At 46.4% G+C, this 26,552-nt stretch overlaps 1 protein-coding gene across 1 annotated transcript in view; it reads left to right on the top strand.

Moving 5' to 3' along the window:
* The window catches only part of LOC110509132 (rho GTPase-activating protein 29), a 42,678-nt gene that overhangs the window by 3,582 nt on the left and 12,544 nt on the right, over window positions 1–26,552 (top strand). The window contains exons 3-12 of the mRNA XM_090225288.1: window positions 9,570–9,728; window positions 12,481–12,591; window positions 13,979–14,059; window positions 14,743–14,898; window positions 15,157–15,294; window positions 15,610–15,782; window positions 18,902–19,062; window positions 22,935–23,027; window positions 23,954–24,117; window positions 24,696–24,884. Coding sequence (XP_090081414.1) covers window positions 9,663–9,728; window positions 12,481–12,591; window positions 13,979–14,059; window positions 14,743–14,898; window positions 15,157–15,294; window positions 15,610–15,782; window positions 18,902–19,062; window positions 22,935–23,027; window positions 23,954–24,117; window positions 24,696–24,884 — 1,332 coding nt within the window. The 5' untranslated portion in view covers window positions 9,570–9,662. The remainder of the gene's footprint in view (window positions 1–9,569; window positions 9,729–12,480; window positions 12,592–13,978; window positions 14,060–14,742; window positions 14,899–15,156; window positions 15,295–15,609; window positions 15,783–18,901; window positions 19,063–22,934; window positions 23,028–23,953; window positions 24,118–24,695; window positions 24,885–26,552) is intronic.

Genomic DNA, 26,552 nt, shown 5'->3' with positions numbered 1-26,552 from the left:
TCTTATGTTTCTTTTAGATTAGCCAAGGAGGCTAATTTGTCATAATATGTCTGTTCCAAACGACCAAGTTTACACCTTCATTGTTGCAGCAGAATGTGAATTCTTGTAATTACCCCTCCCGGATCCGGGAGCGTTGTCATCAACTACAGTACTTAGCATAACGCAACGGACCAAAAAAACTAGTGCCCCCGAGATTCAACAGGTTTTAAGACTATAAAACGTTGTCCAGGAGAGATTGTAATTGGCTAATAATAGTTTTTTTGGTAGATGTCTGTATCTGTAGGACTGTTTTAGAACCATGTAATTTATTGGGCTGCGATGCTTCATGGTTGGGTTCTGCTTTTCTCAGAGACTGTGATTTTTTTTACTGTGGTCTGAGAGAGGTGTTAGTGGGCTGACTGTGAAGGCTCTGAGAGACTCTGGGTTGGTCTGAGAGAGGTGTTAGTGGGCTGACTGTGAAGGCTCTGAGAGACTCTGGGTTTAGGTCGGTGAGGAAGTAGTCTACAGTGCTGCTGCCAAGGGATGAGCTGTAGGTGTACCTCCCAAAAGAGTCCCCTCTCAGCCTACCATTGACTATGTACAGACCCAGTGTTCCACAGAGCTGTAGGTGTACCTACCAAAAGAGTCCCCTCTCAGCCTACCATTGACTATGTACAGACCCAGTGTTCCACAGAGCTGTAGGTGTACCGACCAAAAGAGTCCCCTCTCAGCCTACCATTGACTATGTACAGACCCAGTGTTCCACAGAGCTTCAGGAGCTTTTTTTGTTTTTCACTTTGTCATAGTTGTTTCTGAGGAGGATATGTGAGGAGGGAAAGGTTGTTGCTTCCCGATAGGTGTTTATCCCCATGACTGTTAACCAGATAAAGAATTCTCCTGTTTTTGATCAATTCGATTGAATGATTTAGTTCAGATTTATACCATATTAGCATTCCCCCTGAGTCTCTGCCCTGTCCTGAGTCTCTGCCCTGTCCCGAGTCTCTGCCCTGTCCCGAGTCTCTGCCCTGTCCCGAGTCTCTGCCCTGTCCCGAGTCTCTGCCCTGTCCCGAGTCTCTGCCCTGTCCCGAGTCTCTGCCCTGTCCTGAGTCTCTGCCCTGTCCTGAGTCTCTGCCCTGTCCTGAGTCTCTGCCCTGTCCTGAGTCTCTGCCCTGTCCTGAGTCTATGCCCTGTCCTGAGTCTATGCACTGTGTGATTCCTTTTAATTTAGTGGATGGTATGATTATCTCCCTATAACCTAGTGGACAGCCAGTGGAAACATCACCTCTGCACCATGTTTCCTGTAGTACTACAATATCAACATCAGCAATTTCTTTCAGGAAGTCTGGGTTTCTGCTCTTGAGCCCAGAAGCAAAGGACTCCAACCGTTGTTAATTCCAACACGCAACGTAAAAATATTTCAGAACTGTTTTTCTCTCTGTTTTACCTTCAAAATGAGACAATCCAACAAGAACTATTAAAATAGGATTTTTAAATCAACGTTAACGCTTATTATGCAAATGTGATTTGTTTATAATTTAAGATTGTATTTGTGTCATGTCACTTGGGTGGATGTCGTGTGAGGATGGTGGAGTTGTTGTGCTCATCTTACCGTGACCCTCGGCCTATCACATGTGAGCAACAATGACCCTCGGCCTATCACATGTGAGCATCCGTGACCCTCGGCCTATCACATGTGAGCATCCGTGACCCTCGGCCTATCACATGTGAGCATCCGTGACCCTTGGCCTATCACATGTGAGCATCCGTGACCCTCGGCCTATCACGTGAGCATCCGTGACCCTGGGCCTATCACATGTGAGCGTCCGTGACCCTCGGCCTATCACATGTAAGCATCCGTGACCCTCGGCCTATCACATGTGAGCATCCGTGACCCTCGGCCTATCACATGTGAGCATCCGTGACCCTCGGCCTATCACATGTGAGCATCCGTGACCCTCGGCCTATCACATGTGAGCATCCGTGATCCTCGGCCTATCACATGTGAGCATCCGTGACCCTCGGCCTATCACATGTGAGCATCCGTGACCCTGGGCCTATCAAATGTGAGCATCCGTGACCCTGGGCCTATCACATGTGAGCGTCCATGACCCTCGGCCTATCACGTGAGCATCTGTGACCCTCGGCCTATCACATGTGAGCATCCGTGATCCTCGGCCTATCACATGTGAGCATCCGTGACCCTGGGCCTATCAAATGTGAGCATCCGTGACCCTGGGCCTATCACATGTGAGCGTCCGTGACCCCGGGCCTATCACATGTGAGCGTCCGTGACCCTGGGCCTATCACATGTGAGCGTCCGTGACCCTGGGCCTATCACATGTGAGCGTCCGTGACCCTGGGCCTATCACATGTGAGCGTCCGTGACCCTGGGCCTATCACATGTGAGCGTCCGTGACCCTGGGCCTATCACATGTGAGCGTCCGTGACCCTCGGCCTATCACATGTGAGCGTCCGTGACCCTCGGCCTATCACATGTGAGCATAGTAGACTCAGCATGTGTTTGTCACTCATTTCATTGGTGGGGGCTAGAGTGGGATATTGGGTCGCTGGTGTTTTTATTCTTTGGATTGTGGCAGGGTGGAAGTTCTTCCTCTGAAGAAGGGTTGACGCCACGATCCTTGAGTTGGGGAAGATTGTGGAGGCCTTCTCAATCCCTCCCCGTAGTGAAGTGGCCACCCTCTCCTGCTGAGCACGCAGGTCGTTGCTTCCGGTGTGTATTATTATGTGGCTTGGCGACCCGAGATGGGCCTTATCAAGCAGCTCCATGGCCCTCTGCGTTGTTGGGCACCACACCTTTCTCCTTTTGTGTCTAGGGTAAACGTTTATTCTCCTGAACAAACTTCCCATTTGAGACCATCAACAGGACGATGTCAGCCGGTGTTTCTTCTGGACTGGAGGGGGTGGAGTGGGGGCTGGTGGGTGTTGGAGCTGGGGTGTGGCTGGTCTATTTCTTCTGGACTGGAGGGGGTGGAGTGGGGGCTGGTGGGTGTTGGAGCTGGGGTGTGGCTGGTCTATTTCTTCTGGACTGGAGGGGGTGGAGTGGGGGATGGTGGGTGTTGGAGCTGGGGTGTGGCTGGTCTATTTCTTCTGGACTGGAGGGGGTAGAGTGGGGGCTGGTGGGTGTTGGAGATGGGGTGTGGCTGGTCTGTTTCTTCTGGACTGGAGGGGGTAGAGTGGGGGCTGGTGGGTGTTGGAGCTGGGGTGTGGCTGGTCTGTTTCTTCTGGACTGGAGGGGTGGAGTGGGGGCTGGTGGGTGTTGGAGCTGGGGTGTGGCTGGTCTGTTTCTTCTGGACTGGAGGGGGTGGAGTGGGGGCTGGTGGGTGTTGGAGCTGGGGTGTGGCTGGTCTATTTCTTCTGGACTGGAGGGGGTGGAGTGGGGGATGGTGGGTGTTGGAGCTGGGGTGTGGCTGGTCTATTTCTTCTGGACTGAAGGGTTGGCTGGTCTGTGCCGGTGCTGCTGTCAGTGGGAGGATGTTCTGTGGGCTAGGGGGAGGCGTGCACTAGGCAGGGCTGGGGGGGGGGGGGGGGGGGGGGGTCTGGCTGGTTGAGTTGGGCTCGTCTGCTGTGTGAGGGCAGGTCATAGAGTGGTGATCTAGCTGCTCCTGCAGTCTGTCCTCTGTTCTCTTTCTCTCCTGCAGTCTGTCCTCTGTTCTCTTCCTCTCCTGCAGCCTGTCCTCTGTTCTCTTTCTCTCCTGCAGTTTGTCCTCTGTTCTCTTTCTCTCCTGCATTCAGCCAGCTCTCTCTTGAGTCTGTCTCTCTGCACTGAGGGGGTCGTTCTCCTCCTGGGGCATGTCCTCCACTATGGTGGGAAGAGAGGTGCTGGATGTGCCTTTTTGGGTGGGGAGAGTAGGGATGAGGGTGGTGCTGCTGAGAGGGCATGTCACTGGTGGTGTCCTTCTTTCCCCACGCTCTCTCCTTAATGGTCTGAAAGTCTGTTTCAAACAGTCTAATGTTACCTTGCACCATGACAGTCCCGATCTTGTAGAGGTTTATTGTTATCATGGTGCTGTCAGGGGGCTGTCTGACTTTCAGCTTCCACCCATTACAGACTGCTGAGCGCCATGCGTTTGGCTGGTCAGTGAGAAAGATGAGATTACTCATATCACAGTTTTTTTTGTGTAGGTCTACAAAAATAGTTTCTGGCCTCTTGCTTTAGTAGTTTCTGTTTTAAAAGCTTTCCCCGTTGTGTCATTTTTGTCCTCTGGAAGGTGGAGAATGGACACTGAGGGGGGACATGGTGCCTGTGGGCTCTGCTACTACTGCTGCTGCTCCGCTGTCCCGCTGCCATGGCAACCAGTTTTATTTGTCTTCAGCTGTTGCTACCTAGTTAGCTCTAATTTAGCTAAAACAAATCAGCAAAAATAGTGAAAAAATATTTACTGAAGATATGTTTAAAGTTAGCTCCCTTTGTGGTTGACTCACTCAGTTTGGTCGTTTGATGTAGTTGTATTAACTCCCCTTGCTAGGTTTGTTCTGGCTAAACTTTTCCGGCTAGCTTGATAGCCTGCTGGCTAGGTTTTTGTTGTGTAGCTAGCGAGAGTCAACTTAATTTGTCAACTTAAAGTTAGCTTTTTTTCCCTATTCTGATTGAATAGAGTTGTTCATCACTTCTTCTTTTTACATCCAGTGTTTCTCTCGTTTGCTTTATTGGCATGACATAACAATGTACATATTGTCACTATGGATATTTACAATATTAAAATGATAAGAATCAAAACTGTTACTGTTGTCCCGTTGACAACAATAACCAAGGGTCAAAACAACCATTACATTGAACAATAACAATAAGCATATAGGACAAGTGCAGGTTGATTGATCTGTCAGACACTGACCCTCATCTTATGGCAGGCAGCAATGTAGTGCGCTGCCAACCCACAGCTCTCTGCGTCCTCCCCCAACAGGATGGGTAGTCTATCCTCATCAGAACCTTGAGTTTCATTTCCTCAAATTTGGCACGTTTGACATTTTGTAAGGAAATGCCGCTCTGTCTCAATGGTTGCACAGCCTTCTCTCTCTCCCTCGCTCGCTCGCTCTCTCGGTTTGCTTTATTGGAATGACATAACAATGTACAAATTGTCAACGGGACAACAATAACCAAGGGTCAAAATAACCATACATTGAACAATAAGCATATAGGGCATGTGCAGGTTGATTGGTCTGTCAGACACTGTTCCTCATCTTATGCCAGGCAGCAATGTAGTGCGCTGCCAACCCACAGCTCTCTGCGTCCTCCCCCAACAGGACGGGTAGCCTATCCTCATCAAGAGGTCTTTGAAACCTTGAATGAGGGTTTCACATTTGGGGAAATGACACTCTCTAATTGTTTTATATTTTTGACATTTTGTCAGGAAATGCAGCTCCGTCTCAGGTTCTGCTGTGGTGCAGTGGTTGTACAGCCTTTCCTCTACAGGGAGCCAGGTTCTGCTGTGGTGCAGTGGTTGTACAGCCTTTCCTCTACAGGGAGCCAGGTTTTCCTGTGTCTACCCTTCTCAATGGCAAGGCTGTGCTCACTGAGCCTGCACTATGTCAAGGTTTTTCTAAGGTTTTGAGCAGTAACCATGGTCAATAACCCTTAAAAAAAATTTGCAAATGTATTATAAATAAAAAAAAAAATGTAAAAATCATATTTACATAAGTATTGAGACCCTTTACTCAGTACTTTGTTGAAGCACGTTTGGCAGCGATTACAGTCTCAAGTCTTCTTGGGTATGATGCTACAAGCTTGGCACACCTGTATTTGGGAGTTTCTCCCATTTCTTCTCTGCAGATCCTCTCAAGCTCTGTCAGGTTGGATGGGGAGCGTTGCTGCAGTTATTTTCAGGTCTCTCCAGAGATGTTCATTCAGGTTTAAGTCCAGGCTCTGGCTGGGCCACTCAAGGACATTTAGAGACTTGTCTTGGCTGTGTGCTTAGGGTCGTTGTCTTGTTGGAAGGTGAACATTCGCCCCAGTCTGAGAACCTGCTCCAGTGCGCTCAGGATTTCATCAAGGATCTTTCTGTACTTTACCTTTCCCTTGATCCTGACAAGTGTTTATTTAACCTTTATTTAACTAGGTAAGTCAGTTAAGAACAAATTCTTATTTACAATGATGGCCTACCCCAGCCAAACTTGGACAAGCTTGGGCCAATCTTGCGTCGACCTATGGGTCTCCCAATCACGGCCAGATGAGATACAGCCTGGATTCGAACCAGGGACTGTAGTGATGCCTCTTGCACTGAGATGCAGTGCCTTAGACCGGTGCACCACTCGGGAGCCCGGTACTAAGCCTGGCGCTGAAAAACATCCCCACAGCATGACGCTGCCACCACCACGATTCACCGTAGGGATGGTACCAGGTTTACTCCAGACGTGATGCTTGGCATTCAGACCAAGAGTTGAATGTTGGTTTCATTAGACCAGAGAATCTTGTTTCTCATGGTCTAAGAGTCCTTTAGGTGCCTTTTGGCAAACTCCAAGTGTGCTATCATATGCCTTTTACTAAGGAGTGGCTTCCGTCTGGCCACTCTACCATAAAGGCCTGATTGGTGGTGCTGCAGAGATGGTTGTCCTTCTGGAAGGTTCTCTCATCTCCACAGACTCTGGAGCTCTGTCAGAGTGACCTCCTTGACCAAGGCCCTTCTCCCCTGATTGCTCAGTTTAGGAAGAGTCTTGGTGGTTCCAAACTTCCATTTAAAAATTATGGAGGCCACTGTGTTCTTGGGGACCTTCAATGCTGCAGAAATGTTTTGGTACCCTTCCCCAGATCTGTGCCTCCACACAATCCTGTCTCGGAGCTCTATGGACAATTCTTCAGACCTCATGGCTTTGGTTTTTGCTTTGACAGGCAGTGTCAACTATGGGACCTTATATAGACAGGTGTGTGTCTATCCAAATCATGTCCAATCAATTGAATTTACCACAAGTGGACTCCAAGTTGTAGAAACATCTCAAGGATGATCAGTGGAAATAGGATGCACCTGAGCTCAACTTCAAGTCTCATAGTAAAGTGTCTGAATACTTATGTAAATCTGGAATTTGTTTATGCTTTGTCATTATGGGGTATTGTGATGTCATTATGGGGTATTGTGATGTCATTATGGGGTATTGTGATGTCATTATGGGGTATTGTGTGTAGATTGAGGGAGAGGGGGGGGAAATTTGAATTGTAACAAAATGTGAAAAATTCAAGGGATCTGAATACTTTCCCGAATGCGCTGTATATTTTATCCTCTAGTGACACCCCGTCCCGGATCCAGGAGCGTAATCATCGACTGACACTAATTAGCATAACGCAACGGACATAAATATTACTAGAAATTATTCCTATTCGTGAAAATCACAAGTGAAATATATTGAGACACAGCTTAGCCTTTTGTTAATCACCCTGTCATCTCAGATTTTCAAAATATGCTTTACAACATAAGCAAGACAAGTATTTGTGTAAGTTTATCAATAGCCTAGCATAGCATTATGTCCAGCTAGCAGCAGGTAACTTGGTCACGAAAATCAGAAAAGCAATCAAATTAAATAGTTTACCTTTGATGAGCTTCGGATGTTTTCACTCACGAGACTCCCAGTTAGATAGCCCAATGTTCCTTTTTTCCAAAAATATAATTTTTGTAGGCGAAATAGCTCCGTTTGTTCTTCACGTTTGGCTGAGAAATCGACCGGAAAGTTCGGTCACGACAACGGCGAAAAATATTCCAAATTAGCTCCATAATATCGACAGAAACATGGCAAACGTTGTTTATAATCAATCCTCAAGGTGTTTTTCAAATATCTATTCGATAATATATCCACCGGGACAATTGGTTTTTCAGTAGGACCGATTGGAAAAATGGCTACCTCTGTATTTTACGCGAGAATCACTCAGAGCCATCAGGTGACCATTTACACAATGTAGCCGCTTACGGGTATTCTTCAACATAAAGGCGTAAAACTACGTCACAATGCTGTAGACACCTTGGGGAATACGTAGAAAAAGTAATCTGGTTGATAGCCCATTCACTGCTCAATAGGGACGCATTGGAACGCAGCGCTTTCAAAACATGAGGCACTTCCGGATTGGATTTTTCTCAGGCTTTCGCCTGCAATATCAGTTCTGTTATACTCACAGACAATAATTTTACAGTTTTGGAAACTTTAGAATGTTTTCTATCCTGAGCTGTCAATTATATGCATATTCTAGCATTTTGTCCTGACAAAATATCCCGTTTACTTTGGGAACGTTGTTTTTCCAAAAATGAAAATACTGCCCCCTAGGCACAAGAGGTTTTAAGAATGTCATCTTTAAGAAGGAACACCAAAATAAAAGCTCGACCATCAGGGAGAATAAAAAAAAGAATAATCCCAAAACAATTTAATTTAGCAGTATTCATTTTGTTTGAGCAAAGAAACACATCGTTAGTAGAGCTAGGTGATCTGGACCAACAGTCATACGGCCACACATTGACCCCGTTTTGCTCGATAAGATAAATACAACAATAATATTGTTTAATGCACAGTTACTTTCCGTTAGTGGCAGGGCTCTAGACTAAATGTTTCTAGTGCCAAGTAAGACATGAACCATGTTGTCTATTTCCTCTTACATGTTCAGGGATTCATGGTGGATATTTTGATGTCAACAGATCCAGAATAATCAGATGTATTTTTGTCTCGTTAGAGATTATTTTTGCATGTTTTTTTTTTGTTTGTCCTAGGTTATATGCAACACCATTTACCACCCGAGGAAGTGGGAACTCAAAACACATTAGCTAGTTTGCAAACGTTTAAATATATTGTTGCTAGGTATCCATGCAATTCATCTAACAATTTTGCATCCATTCCTCTGCCGGATCGTCTCAATGACTTTCTCTGTTTGTAAAGTGGTGTTATTTCCTCTATATTTCCTCTATATTAACAGTTGAGAAATAATTATGATACTCAAATAAAGCTGAGAACCTCCTTTTTATATATATATAAATATATAAACAGAAACTGTAGTTAAAACGTTTGTCTTTCCCACAATTACATTTTGAATTGTTGCTCGACTGTCAGTAATGCTCTTATCAGAATGCATCTCTCCCTTCACTTTGTGTGCAAAAGGGGGGAGTGGGAGTGAGAGCCAGCAGGGCAGAGGCAGCAGGGCAGATACTTTCATTGCAGGTTAATGCACGTTATTGTTGACCAAATAAGGGTTTTAGAACAAAAGCATCTACAGGAACGTAGCCTAATCACAGAAATTGCCGACATAAGTAAAATTGCTTCCGTAAGAGGACAACGTTGGTTTCAGTATTTATTTAAAATTTTTCCGCTCTGAACATTAGTCAGGCAAAAGACATTGCTGAAATTAGCTTTAAGACTGCAACATTTCTCTTCGCTTAGGTAAGTCAGTTAAGAACAAATTCTTATTTTCAATGACTGCCTAGGAACAGTGGGTTAACTGACTGTTCCGGGGCAGAATGACAGATTTGTACCTTGTCAGCTCGGGGGTTTGAACTTGCAATCTTCCGGTTACTAGTCCAACGCTGTGGTTAGGAACACCCCCTCCCCCCCATCGTAACAACAGTAGATACTGTATGATCGATGCTCCTTTTGTACTTCATATCCAGGCTCAGAGGTGGCGCTGTCTGAGGAGGAGGAGGAGGAGGATGTTGACCTGACGCTGCAGAAGAACGACAGCGGGGTGGAGTCGGCTCTGCTCTATGCTAAGGCCTGGTCTAAGTACACCAAAGATCTGCTGGCCTGGGTCGACAAACGCCTGGGACTGGGTTAGTTAGACACATGCATTCACCTGCAAGCATGCACACACGCATGACCTACACACACATACATGGCTCACACATACACGGCTCACACATACACACCTGGCTAGAAAATACCCCAGGCCCAACTCATGTCAGTATTTACCTCAGATCTTCAGTCAAAACCTACTAATGAAATAAATGGAATCAAAATGCTGATACTCATTTCATTCATTTAATTTAGTTATGAGTTAACAAGTTATGAGTAACACCCAATTCTCCGGTGTGGAAAACATTATAACCCCTTTACACTCAGTAGCTGGTTGTTCCACCTTTTAGCTGCAAGGACTCCAACCTTTAGCTGCAATGACTCCAACCAACCACTTCCTGTAGTTGATCAGTCCACCTTTAGCAGCAATGACTCCAACCAACCACTTCCTGTAGTTGATCAGTCCACCTTTAGCAGCAATGACTCCAATCAACCACTTCCTGTAGTTGATCAGTCCACCTTTAGCAGCAATGACTCCAACCAACCACTTCCTGTAGTTGATCAGTCCACCTTTAGCAGCAATGACTCCAACCAACCACTTCCTGTAGTTGATCAGTCCACCTTTAGCTGCAATGACTCCAACCAACCACTTCCTGTAGTTGGTGATCAGTCTCTCACGTCGCTGTGGAGGAATTTTGGCTCACTCTTCCTTAAGCAGAACTGCTTAAACTGAGCTATACATCCATGTTAGTGGACATACACTATATATACAAAAGTATGTGGACACCCCTTCAAATTTGTGGATTCGGCTAATTTCAGCCACACCTGTTGCTGACTGGTGTATAAAATTGAGCACACAGCCATGCGATCTCCATAGACAAACATTGGCAGTAGAATGGCCTTATTGAAGAGCTCAGTGACTTTCAACATGGCACCGTTATAGGATGCCACCTTTCCAACAAGTCAGTTTGTTACATTTTCTGCCCTGGTAGAGCTGCCCCGGTCAACTGTAAGTGTTGTTATTGTGAAGTGGAAACGTCTAGGAGCAACAACGGCTCAGACGCGAAGTGGTAGGCCACACAAACTCACCGAACGGGGCCGTCGAGTGCTGAAGCACGTAGCGCGTGAAAATCGTCTGTCCTCGTTTGCAACACTCACTACCGAGTTCGAAATTGCCTCTGGAAGCAACGTCAGCAAAATAACTGTTCGTCAGGAGCTTCATGAAATGGGTCTCCGTGGCAGAGCATCCGCACACAAGCCTAAGATCACCTTGCACAATGCCAAGCATCCGCTGGAGTGGTGTAAAGCTCACTGCCATTGGACTCTGGAGCAGTGGAAAAGTGTTCTCTGGAGTGATGAATCACGCTTCACCATCTGGCAGTTTGATGGAAGAATCTGAGTTTGGCGGATGTCAGAACACTGCCTGCCCGAATGCATAGTGCCAACTGTAAAGTTTGGTGGAGGAGGAATAATGGTATGGGGCTGTTTTTCATGGTTTGGGCTAGGCCCCTTAGTTCCAGTGAAGGGAAATCTTAACGCTACATTTTAGTGGATGGACATGCTTACAAATTTGTGAACCCTGTCAACAACACATCCACTGACTTATCTGCTATATCTCTCCCCCCCAGACATCGAATGTGCTAAGAGCTGTGCCAAAATGGCAGAATCTGCAAAGATGCTTGCGAGTCAACAGGTAATATGTTTTAGAATAATTTAACACAAGCACAGACCACGGATATATGCTGGATGTACAAAACATTAGGAACACCTTCCAAACATTGAGTTGCACCCTTTTTGCCCTCAGAACAGCCTCAATTCATCGGGGCATGGACTCTACAAGTTGTCGAAAGCGTTCCACAGGGATGCTGGCCCACTCCAATCACACATACACAATCCATGTCCCAATTATCTCAAAGCTTAAAAAGCCTTCTCTAACCCGTCTCCTCCCCTTCATAAACACTGATTTGAAGTGGATTTAACCTACATTCACCTGGTGTGGTCTGTCATGGAAAGAGCAGGTGTTCCTAATGTTTTGTACACTCAGTGCATCTATGCTTGCAGCTAAACAGACTAAAACATAGCTTACCCTCCTCCCTCTTAAACTTAAAGTGCAACTGATGACAACTTCACTGTTAGAAAACGTCCTGATAGAAAATGTGCATCGATATTAGTCAAACATTTTATTGTAGTGTCGACATTTACTACAAAAATTTTAAATTTGATTAATTTTGGTTCATGAAGTCAGTCTCGTCCAAAACAGAGTTTTTTTTTTGTGTGAGTTCGTCATGACTTACTTGAGGGTTGGGTTTAGATTTTTTTTTTCAGCAATGCCCACTAGCTCGGGATAAACAGCTGCAGTCATTGCTCTCTATCTCTACGGTGAGACAGACTGGTCCAGCAACGCAGTGGGTCGGACATCGTTTAAATAAGACGACACGGCGCACATTTTGTCTCTTGAGAAATACTTCACCAAACATCTTGGCTAGATGTAAAATTGCTCGACTAAAAACCCTTTGTCAAAATGAATGAAATATTTTCATGAGTTCCCTTAGAGATCCTGACTATTTTGAGGAAGTGACCCTCATTTGGTTCCTAATTTGTCTCATGGGGGAAAAAACCCATCAGTAACTGCCTCATATAACCACATCCCCTAAAAAAAACTGAAATCTCGTTTTTCTTAAATGAGCAACAGAGAAACGTGGAATCGGTGTGTTCAGTCTCTCTTTGAACACACGAGAAGAGAATGTGACTAATTATATTTTTCTTAATGTCTGTTTGTCTGGCCCACAGGACTACATGCCATTCAGGGAAACCTATATCTCTACATTTAAGAATGACACAGAGTACAGCCAACTCCTCCTGCAGACTGCCACTGCCCTGCAGACCAACAAATTCATGCAGGTAGGACTGACGCTCTAGAACACACTAGTACAGGTAGGACTGACGCTCTAGAACACATTCCTACAGGTAGGACTGACACTCTAGAACACATTCCTACAGCTAGGACTGACGCTCTAGAACACATTCCTACAGGTAGGACTGACACTCTAGAACACATTCCTACAGGTAGGACTGACACTCTAGAACACATTCCTACAGGTAGGACTGACGCTCTAGAACACATTCCTACAGGTAGGACTGACACTCTAGAACACATTCCTACAGGTAGGACTGACGCTCTAGAACACATTCCTACAGGTAGGACTGACGCTCTAGAACACACTAGTACAGGTAGGACTGACACTCTAGAACACATTCCTACAGGTAGGACTGACGCTCTAGAACACATTCCTACAGGTAGGACTGACGCTCTAGAACACATTCCTACAGGTAGGACTGACGCTCTAGAACACATTCCTACAGGTAGGACTGACACTCTAGAACACATTCCTACAGGTAGGACTGACGCTCTAGAACACATTCCTACAGGTAGGACTGACGCTCTAGAACACACTAGTACAGGTAGGACTGACACTCTAGAACACATTCCTACAGGTAGGACTGACGCTCTAGAACACATTCCTACAGGTAGAACTGACGCTCTAGAACACATTCCTACAGGTAGGACTGACACTCTAGAACACATTCCTACAGGTAGGACTGACACTCTGGAACACATTCCTACAGGTAGGACTGGCGCTCTAGAACACATTCCTACAGGTAGGACTGACACTCTAGAACACATTCCTACAGGTAGGACTGACGCTCTAGAACACATTCCTACAGGTAGGACTGACGCTCTAGAACACACTAGTACAGGTAGGACTGACACTCTAGAACACATTCCTACAGGTAGGACTGACACTCTAGAACACATTCCTACAGGTAGAACTGACGCTCTAGAACACATTCCTACAGGTAGGACTGACACTCTAGAACACATTCCTACAGGTAGGACTGACACTCTGGAACACATTCCTACAGGTAGGACTGGCGCTCTAGAACACATTCCTACAGGTAGGACTGACACTCTGGAACACATTCCTACAGGTAGGACTGACGCTCTAGAACACATTCCTACAGGTAGGACTGACGCTCTAGAACACATTCCTACCGGTAGGACTGACGCTCTAGAACACATTCCTACAGGTAGGACTGACGCAGGACTGACGCTCTAGAACACATTCCTACAGGTAGGACTAACAAACCTTCAAGACTCAATAATGTAGCGATCGACGGTGATCTGACCTCTGACAAGGCAACATTTTTCATTTGTGTTTAAAATTATTTGTGAAAGAAGTGCTATGTACACAATCCTCTATGTTGTGCCTCTTTGTGCGTCCTGTAGCCGCTGTTGTCCAGAAGGACTGAGCTGGACAAACTGAGGAAAGACCTTAACGAGCAGTGGCAGAGAGAACAGAAAAAAATGGTTTGTGAGACTTCTGTCCCTCTGCCTTTCTCTGTGTGTGTGTGTTACTTCACTCACCTGTGTGTGTGTTACTTCACTCACCTGTGTGTGTGTTACTTCACTCACCTGTGTGTGTGTTACTTCACTCACCTGTGTGTGTGTTACTTCACTCACCTGTGTGTGTGTGTTACTTCACTCACCTGTGCGTGTGTTACTTCACTCACCTGTGCGTGTGTTACTTCACTCACCTGTGTGTGTGTGTTACTTCACTCACCTGTGTGTGTGTTACTTCACTCACCTGTGTGTGTGTGTTACTTCACTCACCTGTGTGTGTGTTACTTCACTCACCTGTGTGTGTGTTACTTCACTCACCTGTGTGTGTGTTACTTCACTCACCTGTGTGTGTGTTACTTCACTCACCTGTGTGTGTGTTACTTCACTCACCTGTGTGTGTGTTACTTCACTCACCTGTGTGTGTGTTACTTCACTCACCTGTGTGTGTGTTACTTCACTCACCTGTGTGTGTGTTACTTCACTCACCTGTGTGTGTGTTACTTCACTCACCTGTGTGTGTGTTACTTCACTCACCTATGTGTGTGTGTTACTTCACTCGCCTGTGTGTGTGTGTGTTACTTCACTCACCTGTGTGTGTGTGTGTGTGTGTTACTTCACTCACCTGTGTGTATCGCCCCTCTCCCGTGCAGCAAGAGTCCGAGGCGGCGCTGCGTAAGGCCCAGTGGGCCCAGACCCAGAGGACAGACGAGTACCAGAAGGCCCAGTCCTCAGCCAGCCGCTCCCAGGAGGAACAGCCCAGACAGCTGGACAAGAAGAGGAAACTGGAGGAGGAGGCTCTACAGAAGGTATGGAAGAAGGCCTGATCATTTCCAATTAACTGCAGTCAATAGGCTATGCTTTATTTAGAAAAATCTGTTATGTTAAGTTCCTTGATTAGGGGCCCAGCAGCAGTAGGTGAATCTGACCCATTTACAAGGTCACTCCCACTATATTTCCCCCAGTCAGCTCTGTGACCGACAACCTTCCAGTTCCTGCTTCTTTAACCTTGAGGTGACCCACCACCCCCTTCTTTTCTAATGTTGTCTCTCCTCCCTGTCTCTCAGGCTGAGGATGCGAGGGACCACTACAGATCCTGTGTAGCTGATGCAGGAGCCAGGAGGGCAGAGCTGGCCAGCACCAAGACAGACATCCTCACTCAGATCAGAGAACTGCTGGCTCAGTGTGACCTCACACTCAAAGCTGTGAGTTAAAAAAGTTTTTTTTTCACCTTTTATTTAACCAGGTAGGCCAGATCACCTTTATTTAACCAGGTAGGCCAGTTGAGAACACCTTTATTTAACCAGGTAGGCCAGTTGAGAACAAGTTCTCATTTACAATTGCGTCCTGGCCATGATAAAGCATAAGCAGTACGACACAGACAAACAACACAGAGTTACACAGTAGGCCATAGGATATAGTTATTGATGGATCAGGGACGGTACACAGCATGAGAATAGCACCAGAGTTTGGGGTGACTTATTGACTTACTTTCTCTCTGTAACTGTATATCCCTCCAGGTGACAGTCAACTGGTTCCAGCTGCAGCAGGCCCAGACCGTGCCTCTCCCCGGCCACTACCAGGCTCTGTGTGAAAACGCGAAGATGTACGAGCCTGGACAGAAATACGCAGAGTTTGTCAGAAATCTACCCAAAGATCAGATACACATGGAGTCCTTCTCCGTCGACGGACGGTAAAGTCAATACCACTTCCTTATATAGTCACCCAACTACCCCCTATTCCCTATATAGTGCACTACTTTAGACCAGAGTCCTATGGCACCCTATTTCCTATATAGTGCACTACTTTAGACCAGAGCCCTATAGAACCCTATTCCCTATATAGTGCACTACTTTAGACCAGAGCCCTATAGAACCCTATTCCCTATATAGTGCACTACTTTAGACCAGAGCCCTATGGTACCCTATTCCCTATGTAGTGCACTACTTTAGACCAGGGCCCTATGGTACCCTATTGCCTATATAGTGCACTACTTTAGACCAGAGCCCTATGGCACCCTATTCCCTATATAGTGCACTACTTTACACCAGAGCAATATGGAACCCTATTCCCTACATAGTGCACTACTTTACACCAGAGTCCTATGGCACCCTATTCCCTACATAGTGCACTACTTTAGACCAGGGCCCATACAGGACTTTTTTTCTGCATTGTAAAGTATTTGGCAGACTAATTATTGGGATGGTAAAAGGTTTTCAGTGTAAACTTAAACAACTAAAATCAGATATAAAGTATGAATAAAAAATATTTATCATTTATAAATTAGATAATCTGAGAACTATCAATCACAGAAATTAAAGAGTCAGGGAGAATCTCAAATAAAAAAATTAAAAATATATTATGAACTCAGGAATTTTTTTTGTCATGGCATGGGGATTTTGTTGGAAATGTTTGAGTCACTCAGAAAGCATTATTGACTGTATGTTTGTTTTACTCCATGTGTAACTCTGTGCTGTTGTATGTGTCAAACTGCTTTGCTTCGTCTTGGCCAGGTCGCAAAAAAGGTGTTTCAATCCAGGAATTTAGCTTTAAAACTGCACATTTTCTTTCAACCCTAATGCAAAAAAGGTGTAGAATTTCAGAACTTTTAAAAAAAAAACGGCAACATTTCGTCTCTGCGACCCAGAGGAGTGCCTCTAAAATGTTTGGTCTAGACCGAGCCATTGGCCACGCCCACTGCCACGCCCTGCCAATAGTAGTACACTATCCTTACGTACTTCCTTCTAGAATAGTTTCATATCTCTCTAGCCTCAGGAGGACTGAGTTAGGTGTCAGACAGAGTAATGTCTCTCAGGATCTTTGGAACTCACAAGCTCCTCCTGCATAGCAAGGTGTCAGTCCATGGTATTGAATAATACAAGCAAACAGTCATTTGGCCACCATTTTGGAACAACAACAACAACCAAAAACCATGTTAGTTTTGTTTTCAGTTCTTGTTTTGTTTTGGTCTAGTAATAATGTTGATATAGGTGTTTATTATAGTTTGATGTTTGCTAGAGACTAACCAACATGCTTTTCGTTTGACGGTGGGGCTTTCCCTTGTAAACTTCTATCTTCTGCACTGTAACCCTACTGTAGAAATCTGCTCAGATAGAGGATAACCCTACTGTAGAAATCTGCTCAGATAGAGGATAACCCTACTGTAGAAATCTGCTCACTGCTCAGATAGAGGATATCGGGTCAGGGTGAGGCAGGGTGAGGCAGGGCGGGTCAGGGTGAGGCAGGGCGGGTCAGGGTGAGGCAGGGCGGGTCAGGGTGAGGCAGGGCGGGTCAGGGTGAGGCACGGCGGGTCAGGGTGAGGCACGGCGGGTCAGGGTGAGGCAGGGCGGGTCAGGGTGAGGCACGGCGGGTCAGGCTGAGGCAGGGCGAACAGGTCTTGACAAACGAGCACACTCGTTTGTAAACTTAATCTCTCTCATTTAGGGAGAGAGAAAGTCTGTAGAGGAAAAAGTGTGCGTTGAATTCATGCCCTTCCTGATGAAATATCTGTGGCGAGCGCTGAATGCAGCAGAGGAGATTGTGAGCGTGAGGTTCTCCCTCTGCCTTTTAAACGAACACAAAAATGTTGCCTCGTAAGAGTCTTTTTCTTTATTTTTTACCAGCTAACTCCACTCACTGTTCTATGAAGTGGTTGTTGTGAACACCTTCAGCCACTGATTCACAATCACTTTCATCATTTAGACTAGATTCAGAGTTGTCTTCAGGCTGTCCTCATCCCCTGTGTTGTTGCTGCTGTCAGCATGTAAACCAGGGAAGTCCTCATCCCCTGTGTTGGTGCTGCTGTCATATAAACCAGGGAAGTCCTCATCCCTGTGTTGTTGCTGCTGTCATATAAACCAGGGAAGTCCTCATCCCCTGTGTTGTTGTTGTTGTCAGCATGTAAACCAGGGAAGTCCTCATCCCCTGTGTTGTTACTGCTGTCATGTAAACCAGGGAAGTCCTCATCCCTGTGTTGTTACTGCTGTCATGTAAACCAGGGAAGTCCTCATCCCCTGTGTTGTTGCTGTTGTCATGTAAACCAGGGAAGTCCTCATCCCCTGTGTTGCTGCTGTCAGCATGTAAACCAGGGAAGTCCTCATCCCCTGTGTTGTTACTGCTGTCATGTAAACCAGGGAAGTCCTCATCCCCTGTGTTGTTGCTGTTGTCATATAAACCAGGGAAGTCCTCATCCCCCGTGTTGTTGTTGTCAGCATGTAAACCAGGGAAGTCCTCATCCCCTGTGTTGTTACTGCTGTCATGTAAACCAGGGAAGTCCTCATCCCCTGTGTTGTTGCTGTTGTCATGTAAACCAGGGAAGTCCTCATCCCCTGTGTTGTTGTCAGCATGTAAACAAGGGAAGTCCTCATCCCCCGTGTTGTTGTTGTCAGCATGTAAACCAGGGAAGTCCTCATCCCCTGTGTTGTTGCTGTTGTCATGTAAACCAGGGAAGTCCTCATCCCCCGTGTTGTTGTTGTCAGCATGTAAACCAGGGAAGTCCTCATCCCCTGTGTTGTTGCTGCTGTCATGTAAACCAGGGAAGTCCTCATCCCCTGTGTTGTTGCTGTTGTCATGTAAACCAGGGAAGTCCTCATCCCCTGTGTTGTTGCTGTTGTCATGTAAACCAGGGAAGTCCTCATCCCCTGTGTTGTTGCTGTTGTCATGTAAACCAGGGAAGTCCTCATCCCCTGTGTTGTTGCTGTTGTCATGTAAACCAGGGAAGTCTCAAGCATGGGATTGTCTCAAAAATGGGAGTTAAGCTTTCGCCTCGAGTTAGTTTTCAAAAATATTGACTGTGTCTCTGTCTCCCTCCAGGTTTGCTTTGTTCAGCAAGCGTTCGCTGGGCAGCACGAGTTCCCATGGTAACTTGTCCCAAGTGTCCCTGACCTCCGATGACGTCCTGAGTGGGGACGAGGTGGACAGTCCCCTGGGGTCGCGACCTGGGAAGAGGTCCAACAGCGCCACAGACATACAAGGTAGAGTCAGACAGACATGAAAGTACACAGACATGCATACAAGGTACAGTAGTATAGTAAAGCACAGTGTAGTAGTACAGTACACCAGTAGTACAATATAGTACACCAGTAGTACAATATAGTACACCAGTAGTACAATATAGTACACCAGTAGTACAATATAGTACACCAGTAGTACAATATAGTACAACACAGTATAGTACACCAGTAGTACAGTACACCAGTAGTACACTATTGTACAACACAGTATAGTACACCAGTAGTACAGTACACCAGTAGTACAATATAGTACAACAGTATAGTACACCCGTAGTACAGTACACCAGTAGTACAATGCTGTAAAGAAAAGTACACATTTTTTGAGAGTCTGGGGACCCATGCCAAATCTTTTCAGTCTCTTGAGGGGGAAAAGGTGTGGTCTCTGACCACCTCCCTATCGGCTGTCTCATCATTGTCGGTGATCACACCTACCATTGTTGTTGTCAGCAAACTTAATGATGGTGTTGGAGTAGTGCTTGGCCACGAAGTCGTGGGTGAACAGGGAGTACAGGAGGGGACTAAGCACGCACCCCTGAGGGGCCCCAGTGTTGAGGATCAGCGTGGCAGATGTGTTGTTACCCACCCTCACCACCTGGGGGGCAGCCTGTCAGGAAGTCCAGGATCCAGTTGCAGAGGGGGGTGTTTAGTCCCAGAGTCCTTAGCTTACTGATGAGCTTTGAGGGCACAATGGGTTGAACGCTGAGCTGTAGTCAATGAACAGCATTCTCACATAGGTGTTCCTTTTGTCCAGGTGGAAAGGGCAGTGTGGAGTACACCAGTATAGCACAGCACAGTATAATAGTTTTGTAGTTCAGTACACCAGTAGTATAGTACACTGTAGTATAGTATATTAGTACAGTACACCAGTAGTATAGTACACTGTAGTATAGTATATTAGTACAGTACACCAGTAGTATAGTACACTGTAGTATAGTATATTAGTACAGTACACCAGTAGTATAGTACACTGTAGTATAGTATATTAGTACAGTACACCAGTAGTATAGTACACTGTAGTATAGTATATTAGTACAGTACACCAGTAGTATAGTACACTGTAGTATAGTATATTAGTACAGTACACCAGTAGTATAGTACACTGTAGTATAGTATATTAGTACAGTACACCGGTAGTATAGTACACTGTAGTATCGTATATTAGTACAGTACACCGGTAGTATAGTACACTGTAGTGTAGTATATTAGTACAGTACACCAGTAGTATAGTACACTGTAGTATAGTATATTAGTACAGTACACCGGTAGTATAGTACACTGTAGTATAGTATGTTAGTACAGTACACCGGTAGTATAGTACACTGTAGTGTAGTATATTAGTACAGTACACCAGTAGTAGAGTACACTGTAGTATAGTATATTAGTACAGTACACCAGTAGTATAGTACACTGTAGTATAGTATATTAGTACAGTACACCGGTAGTATAGTACACTGTAGTATAGTATATTAGTACAGTACACCAGTAGTGTAGTACACTGTAGTATAGTATATTAGTACAGTACACCAGTAGTAGAGTACACTGTAGTATAGTATATTAGTACAGTACACCAGTAGTAGAGTACACTGTAGTATAGTATATTAGTACAGTACACCAGTAGTGTAGTACACTGTAGTATAGTATATTAGTACAGTACACCAGTAGTAGAGTACACTGTAGTATAATATATTAGTACAGTACACCAGTAGTATAGTACACTGTAGTATAGTATATTAGTACAGTACACCAGTAGTATAGTACACTGTAGTATAGTATATTAGTACAGTACACCAGTAGTATAGTACACTGTAGTATAGTATATTAGTACAGTACACCGGCAGTGTGGTGGAGTACACCTGTGTATATGTATATGTATATGTGTTAGGACAAGCTGAATCGCCTGTTGGGGTCACAGAGTTAACTGAACTGATCTGAAGCCGAAGATCTCTAAGAGCCAGGCTACTTTTATATATATTTTTTTACCAATACCAGATGTCCCAGTTTAGCCTCTATGATGGCAGCCAGTTGGCCCAGAGCAGGTGAGGATAGACAATGTGAAATGATCTCAAATGATCACCTAACCCCCAGACGCTCTTACCCAAAGCAATTTAGTTAGTGGATTAATCTTAAAATAGCCACGTGAGACATTTCTCCTCATTTTAAAGTAGCTATCAGCAAAGTCAGAGCAAGTAGGAGACGACAAGTGAGACAGACAGGATCTTATGATCTTAGAGGATCTGAGAAGTATTAGGCTCCCGAGTGGCCCAGCGGTCTAAAGGTACTGCATCTCAGTACTAGATGCGTCACTACAGTCCCTGGTTCGATTCCAGGCTGTATCACATGCGGCTGCAATTGGGAGTCCCATAATTGGCCCAGCGTCGTCCGGATTTGGCCCGGGGTAGGCCCGTCATTTGTAAATAACTTGCCTAGTTAAATAAAGGTTCAATACAAGTGTATTAAAATAAAATGCAGTATGGGAGCTCTACCTTTTTGCCACATTGGTGGCAAAGTTGTGACAAAGACATAGGTTTTCCTCTTCCTGTTCCTGTTCCACTCTTGTTGGGTTGTAGATGTCTCTCCTCCAGGTCTGAGAGGGGCCCGTTGAGAGCCTGGGAATCAGGTAGTTAAGACGAGGGAATGTCTAGTGAGACAGAGAGCGCTAGAGGAAGCAGTGAGTCTCCATCCGTGGACGCCCCCATTGTCAGCCCAGGTATGGGAACATGTAGCCCCATCAGTGCTACGGTTCATTATTATTTACCCATGGCTCATTATCCCAACTACCCTGCCCATATTTGGTGGGCAAGGTAGACAGGGGCTAGCCCACACCAGCCGAACACGGGCCAGCGCCCCCGAACACGGGCCAGCGCCCCCGACACGGGCCAGCGCCCCCGAACACGGGCCAGCGCCCCCGACACGGGCCAGCGCCCCCGACACGGGCCAGCGCCCCCCGACACGGACCAGCGCCCCCCGACAAGGGCCAGCGCCCCCTGACAAGGGCCAGCGCCCCCCGACACGGACCAGCGCCCCCGACAAGGGCCAGCGCCCCCTGACAAGGGCCAGCGCCCCCCGACACGGACCAGCGCCCCCGACAAGGGCCAGCGCCCCCTGACACGGGCCAGCGCCCCCAACATGGGCCAGCCTATACCAAGCCCAGCTACTTCATAATGAGGCGGGGGCTCATTAGAATCTTTGGGGTCATGGTTTTATAACATGAATTGGCGTGTAAGTTAAAAACAGAACGCAAGATAATAACAATTGCTGACACCATTTAAACCGATGAGGGTTGAGGAACTTTAAAGCCAATTATCTCAGAATATATATATCTATTTTTCTACAGATAAATCCCTGTAGTTCTGAGGGTATTTTGGTGTAACCACTACTGTGAGATTCCATTTGGAAACAGTTGATCTCGCACACTGCCAATAAGGAAGTTAGTCAAAAAATGACTTTGAAGTGCATGTGACATATGATAAACTTTTTAAGTGTAAACAGGCAGCTGATCGTGAAGGGTTTATTTCAGGATAAGTGAAGGCCTGCCCTTGGGGCCAACAGCCTTGGCTCATCCAGCTCCACATTGGCCAATATTTTTGCCCACAATCGTGTCAATGTTTGCTGAGTATAATACTATGTGTGTATACGCTGTTAAAAAAAATGTGATGGTTATCATGTAATAGCAAATGTGTATGTTTTATCAATTCACTAAAAACAATTCTACAGGAAAAGAGAATGGTCTGATCTATACAACGACTGTTTGTTTTTTTCAGTGAGTTAAATGACGTTGCTAATTGTTTAATGTGAGTTTTGAGGAAGTTTTTTTTTTTACTTCCTGTTGTCAGGTGACTTTAAACGCAGACTACCCAGAACCCCCTCCACTGGCACCATGTCCTCAGCAGACGACCTGGACGAGAGACAACCATACTCAGACAACGGTAAGACAGACAGACAGTCAGACAGACAGTCAGACAGACAGTCAGACAGACAGTCAGACAGTCAGACAGTCAGACAGTCAGACAGACAGTCAGACAGACAGTCAGACAGACAGACAGACAGACAGACAGTCTAAAGAGAAGGTCTGAAAGAGAAGGTCTGAAGTTGTTTTGGTGTGCCTGCTTGCATGTAACCCTCAGACCAAATGTTTTACTCTGTGCACAGCTGTAGCGAGTGAGATGAGGTGTGTTGGTTTTGGCTTGCGTCCCCAGCTAGCTAGTTCCTGTCATTAGCCTGACCTCTCTCTCCACAGGAGAATGTGTTTGTGTTTTTGATCAACTGTTCGAGGTGTCAGGGGCTCCGCACGGGTTTTAACCAACTCAATGCAACTCTAATTCTGTGCTTTATTATTGTGGATATTCTGGTTTAAGGAACGGATCTGATTAGACCAATATAGGTTGTTGTAATACTTTGTGTGTGTGTGTGTATATATATATCATTATTGTGTGAAGATTAGCAGAAGTGATATGGCCCGTTTGTTTACAGATAGTTCTATTTCTAAGGACTTAGAAATAGATCTGTAAAATACAATACTAAGAACCTCTCTCTCTCTTTGTTCTCTCTTTGTTCTCTCCCTCTTTGTTCTCTCTCTGTTCTCTCTCTTTCTTTGCTCTCCCTCTTTCTTTGCTCTCTCTCTTTCTTTGCTCTCTCTCTCTCTTTGCTCTCTCTCTCTCTCTCTCTCTCTCTCTCTTTGCTCTCTCTCTCTCTCTTTGCTCTCTCTCTCTCTCTTTGCTCTCTCTCTCTTTGCTCTCTCTCTCTCTCTCTCTCTCTCTGCTCTCTCTCTCTTTGCTCTCTCTCCCTCTCTCTTTGCTCTCTCTCCCTCTCTCTCGCTTTGCTCTCTCTCTCTCTCCTCTCCCTCCCCTCTCAGGTCTGGGTGAGATGGTGACCGAGGCAGACGGTTCCCCTGGTCCGTTTCGTAACGCCCAGATGTCCAAGGCGTCTCAGACACACAAGCTGAGGAAACTCAGAGCGCCGTCTAAGTGCAGGGAGTGTGACAGTCTGGTGGTTTTCCACGGAGCAGAATGTGAAGAGGTAGAAATAAACCGATAGCACACACAAGCTCCGGGGGGGCTGGGGGCTGCTGTTGGGGCTGGGGTGTCTGGGTGGGCTGGGGGCTGCTGTTGGGGCTGGGGGGGCTGCTGTTGGGGCTGGGGGCTGCTGTTGGGGCTGGGGGGGCTGGGGGCTGCTGGTGTGGCTAGGGGCTGCTGGTGGGGCTGGGGGTTGCTGTTGGGGCTGGGGGCTGCTGTTGGGGCTGGTGGGGCTGGGGGCTGCTGTTGGGGCTGCTGGTGGGGCTGGGGATTGCTGTTGGGGCTGGGGGCTGCTGGTGGGGCTGGGGGCTGCTGGTGGGGCTGGTGGGGCTGGGGGCTGCTGTTGGGGCTGGGGGCTGCTGTTGGGGCTGGGGCTGCTGTTGGGGCTGTTAGGGCTGGGGGCTGGGGGGGCTGCTGTTGGGGCTGGGGGATGCTGGTGGGGCTGGGGGCTGCTGTTGGGGGCTGTTGGGGCTGCTGGTGGGGGGGGGGGCTACTGGGGCTCAAAGTAGAATATATAAATAATTGCTCCAAAGTGTGGTTCGTACCAGTCACCTTTCCCATGTCTCTCCCTGTCTGTCTCAGTGCTCCCTGGCCTGTCATAAGAAGTGTCTGGAGACCCTGGCCATCCAGTGTGGTCATAAGAGGCTGCAGGGAAGACTACAGCTGTTTGGGATAGACTTCACCCAGGCAGCTAAGAACAGCCCAGATGGGATCCCCTTCATCATCAGGAAGTGTACCTCTGAGATCGAGGTCAGAGCACTCAACCTCAAGGTAAACCAAGGTTAGAAACAAGAGAGAGAGAAAAAACAGCCTGCAGTCTAACTTTGATTTCTAAATGTGAGGTAAAATAATGTTGGGAAGTTAGCTATCGCTAAAGACATCTTCCTACATAACGGGCATCTGCAATAGCAGCCGTTTCTTCATCCTGGTCCCGGGGACCATAAAGGGGTTCCCATTTTAGTTGTTGCCATAGCAATACACTAACGATTCCACTCATCAACTCACATCAAATCAAATTTTATTTTTCACATACACATGGTTAGCAGATGTTAATGCGAGTGTAGCGAAATGCTTGTGCTTCTAGTTCCGACAATGCAGTAATAACCAACAAGTAATCTAACTAACAATTCCAAAACTACTGTCTTATACACAGTGTAAGGGGATAAAGAATATGTACATAAGGATATATGAATGAGTGATGGTACAGAGCAGCATAGGCAAGATACAGTAGATGATATCGAGTACAGTATATACATATGAGATGAGTATGTAAACAAAGTGGCATAGTTAAAGTGGCTAGTGATACATGTATTACATAAGGATGCAGTCGATGATATAGAGTACAGTATATACGTATGCATGTGAGATGAATAATGTAGGGTAAGTAACATTATATAAGGTAGCATTGTTTAAAGTGGCTAGTGATATATTTACATCATTTCCTATCAATTCCCATTATTAAAGTGGCTGGAGTTGAGTCAGTGTCATTGTCAGTGTGTTGGCAGCAGCCACTCAATGTTAGTGGTGGCTATTTAACAGTCTGATGGCCTTGAGATAGAAGCTGTTTTTCAGTCTCTCGGTCCCAGCTTTGATGCACCTGTACTGACCTCGCCTTCTGGATGATAGCGGGGTGAACAGGCAGTGGCTCGGGTGGTTGATGTCCTTGATGATCTTTATGGCCTTCCTGTAACATCGGGTGGTGTAGGTGTCCTGGAGGGCAGGTAGTTTGCCCCCGGTGATGCGTTGTGCAGACCTCACTACCCTCTGGAGAGCCTTACGGTTGAGGGCGGAGCAGTTGCCGCACCAGGCGGTGATACAGCCCGACAGGATGCTCTCGATTTGTGCATCTGTAGAAGTTTGTGAGTGCTTTTGGTGACAAGCCGAATTTCTTCAGCCTCCTGAGGTTGAAGAGGCGCTGCTGCGCCTTCTTCACGATGCTGTCTGTGTGAGTGGACCAATTCAGTTTGTCTGTGATGTGTATGCCGAGGAACTTAAAACGTGCTACCCTCTCCTCTACTGTTCCATCGATATGGATAGGGGGGTGTTCCCTCTGCTGTTTCCTGAAGTCCACAATCATCTCCTTAGTTTTGTTGACGTTGAGTGTGAGGTTATTTTCCTGACACCACACTCCGAGGGCCCTCACCTCCTCCCTGTAGGCCGTCTCGTCGTTGTTGGTAATCAAGCCTACCACTGTTGTGTCGTTCGCAAACTTGATGATTGAGTTGGAGGCGTGCGTGGCCACGCAGTCGTGGGTGAACAGGGAGTACAGGAGAGGGCTCAGAACGCACCCTTGTGGGGCCCCAGTGTTGAGGATCAGCGGGGAGGAGATGTTGTTGCCTACCCTCACCACCTGGGGGCGGCCCGTCAGGAAGTCCAGTACCCAGTTGCACAGGGCGGGGTCGAGATCCAGGGTCTCGAGCTTGATGACGAGCTTGGAGG

Source organism: Oncorhynchus mykiss, chromosome 28 (genome assembly GCF_057628025.1).
Source record: "Oncorhynchus mykiss isolate SJ-2025 chromosome 28, ASM5762802v1, whole genome shotgun sequence".
Taxonomy (NCBI): Eukaryota; Metazoa; Chordata; class Actinopteri; order Salmoniformes; family Salmonidae; genus Oncorhynchus; species Oncorhynchus mykiss.
The sequence above is the reverse complement of the archived record's forward strand: the minus strand, read 5'-3'. Positions and strand labels throughout refer to the sequence as shown.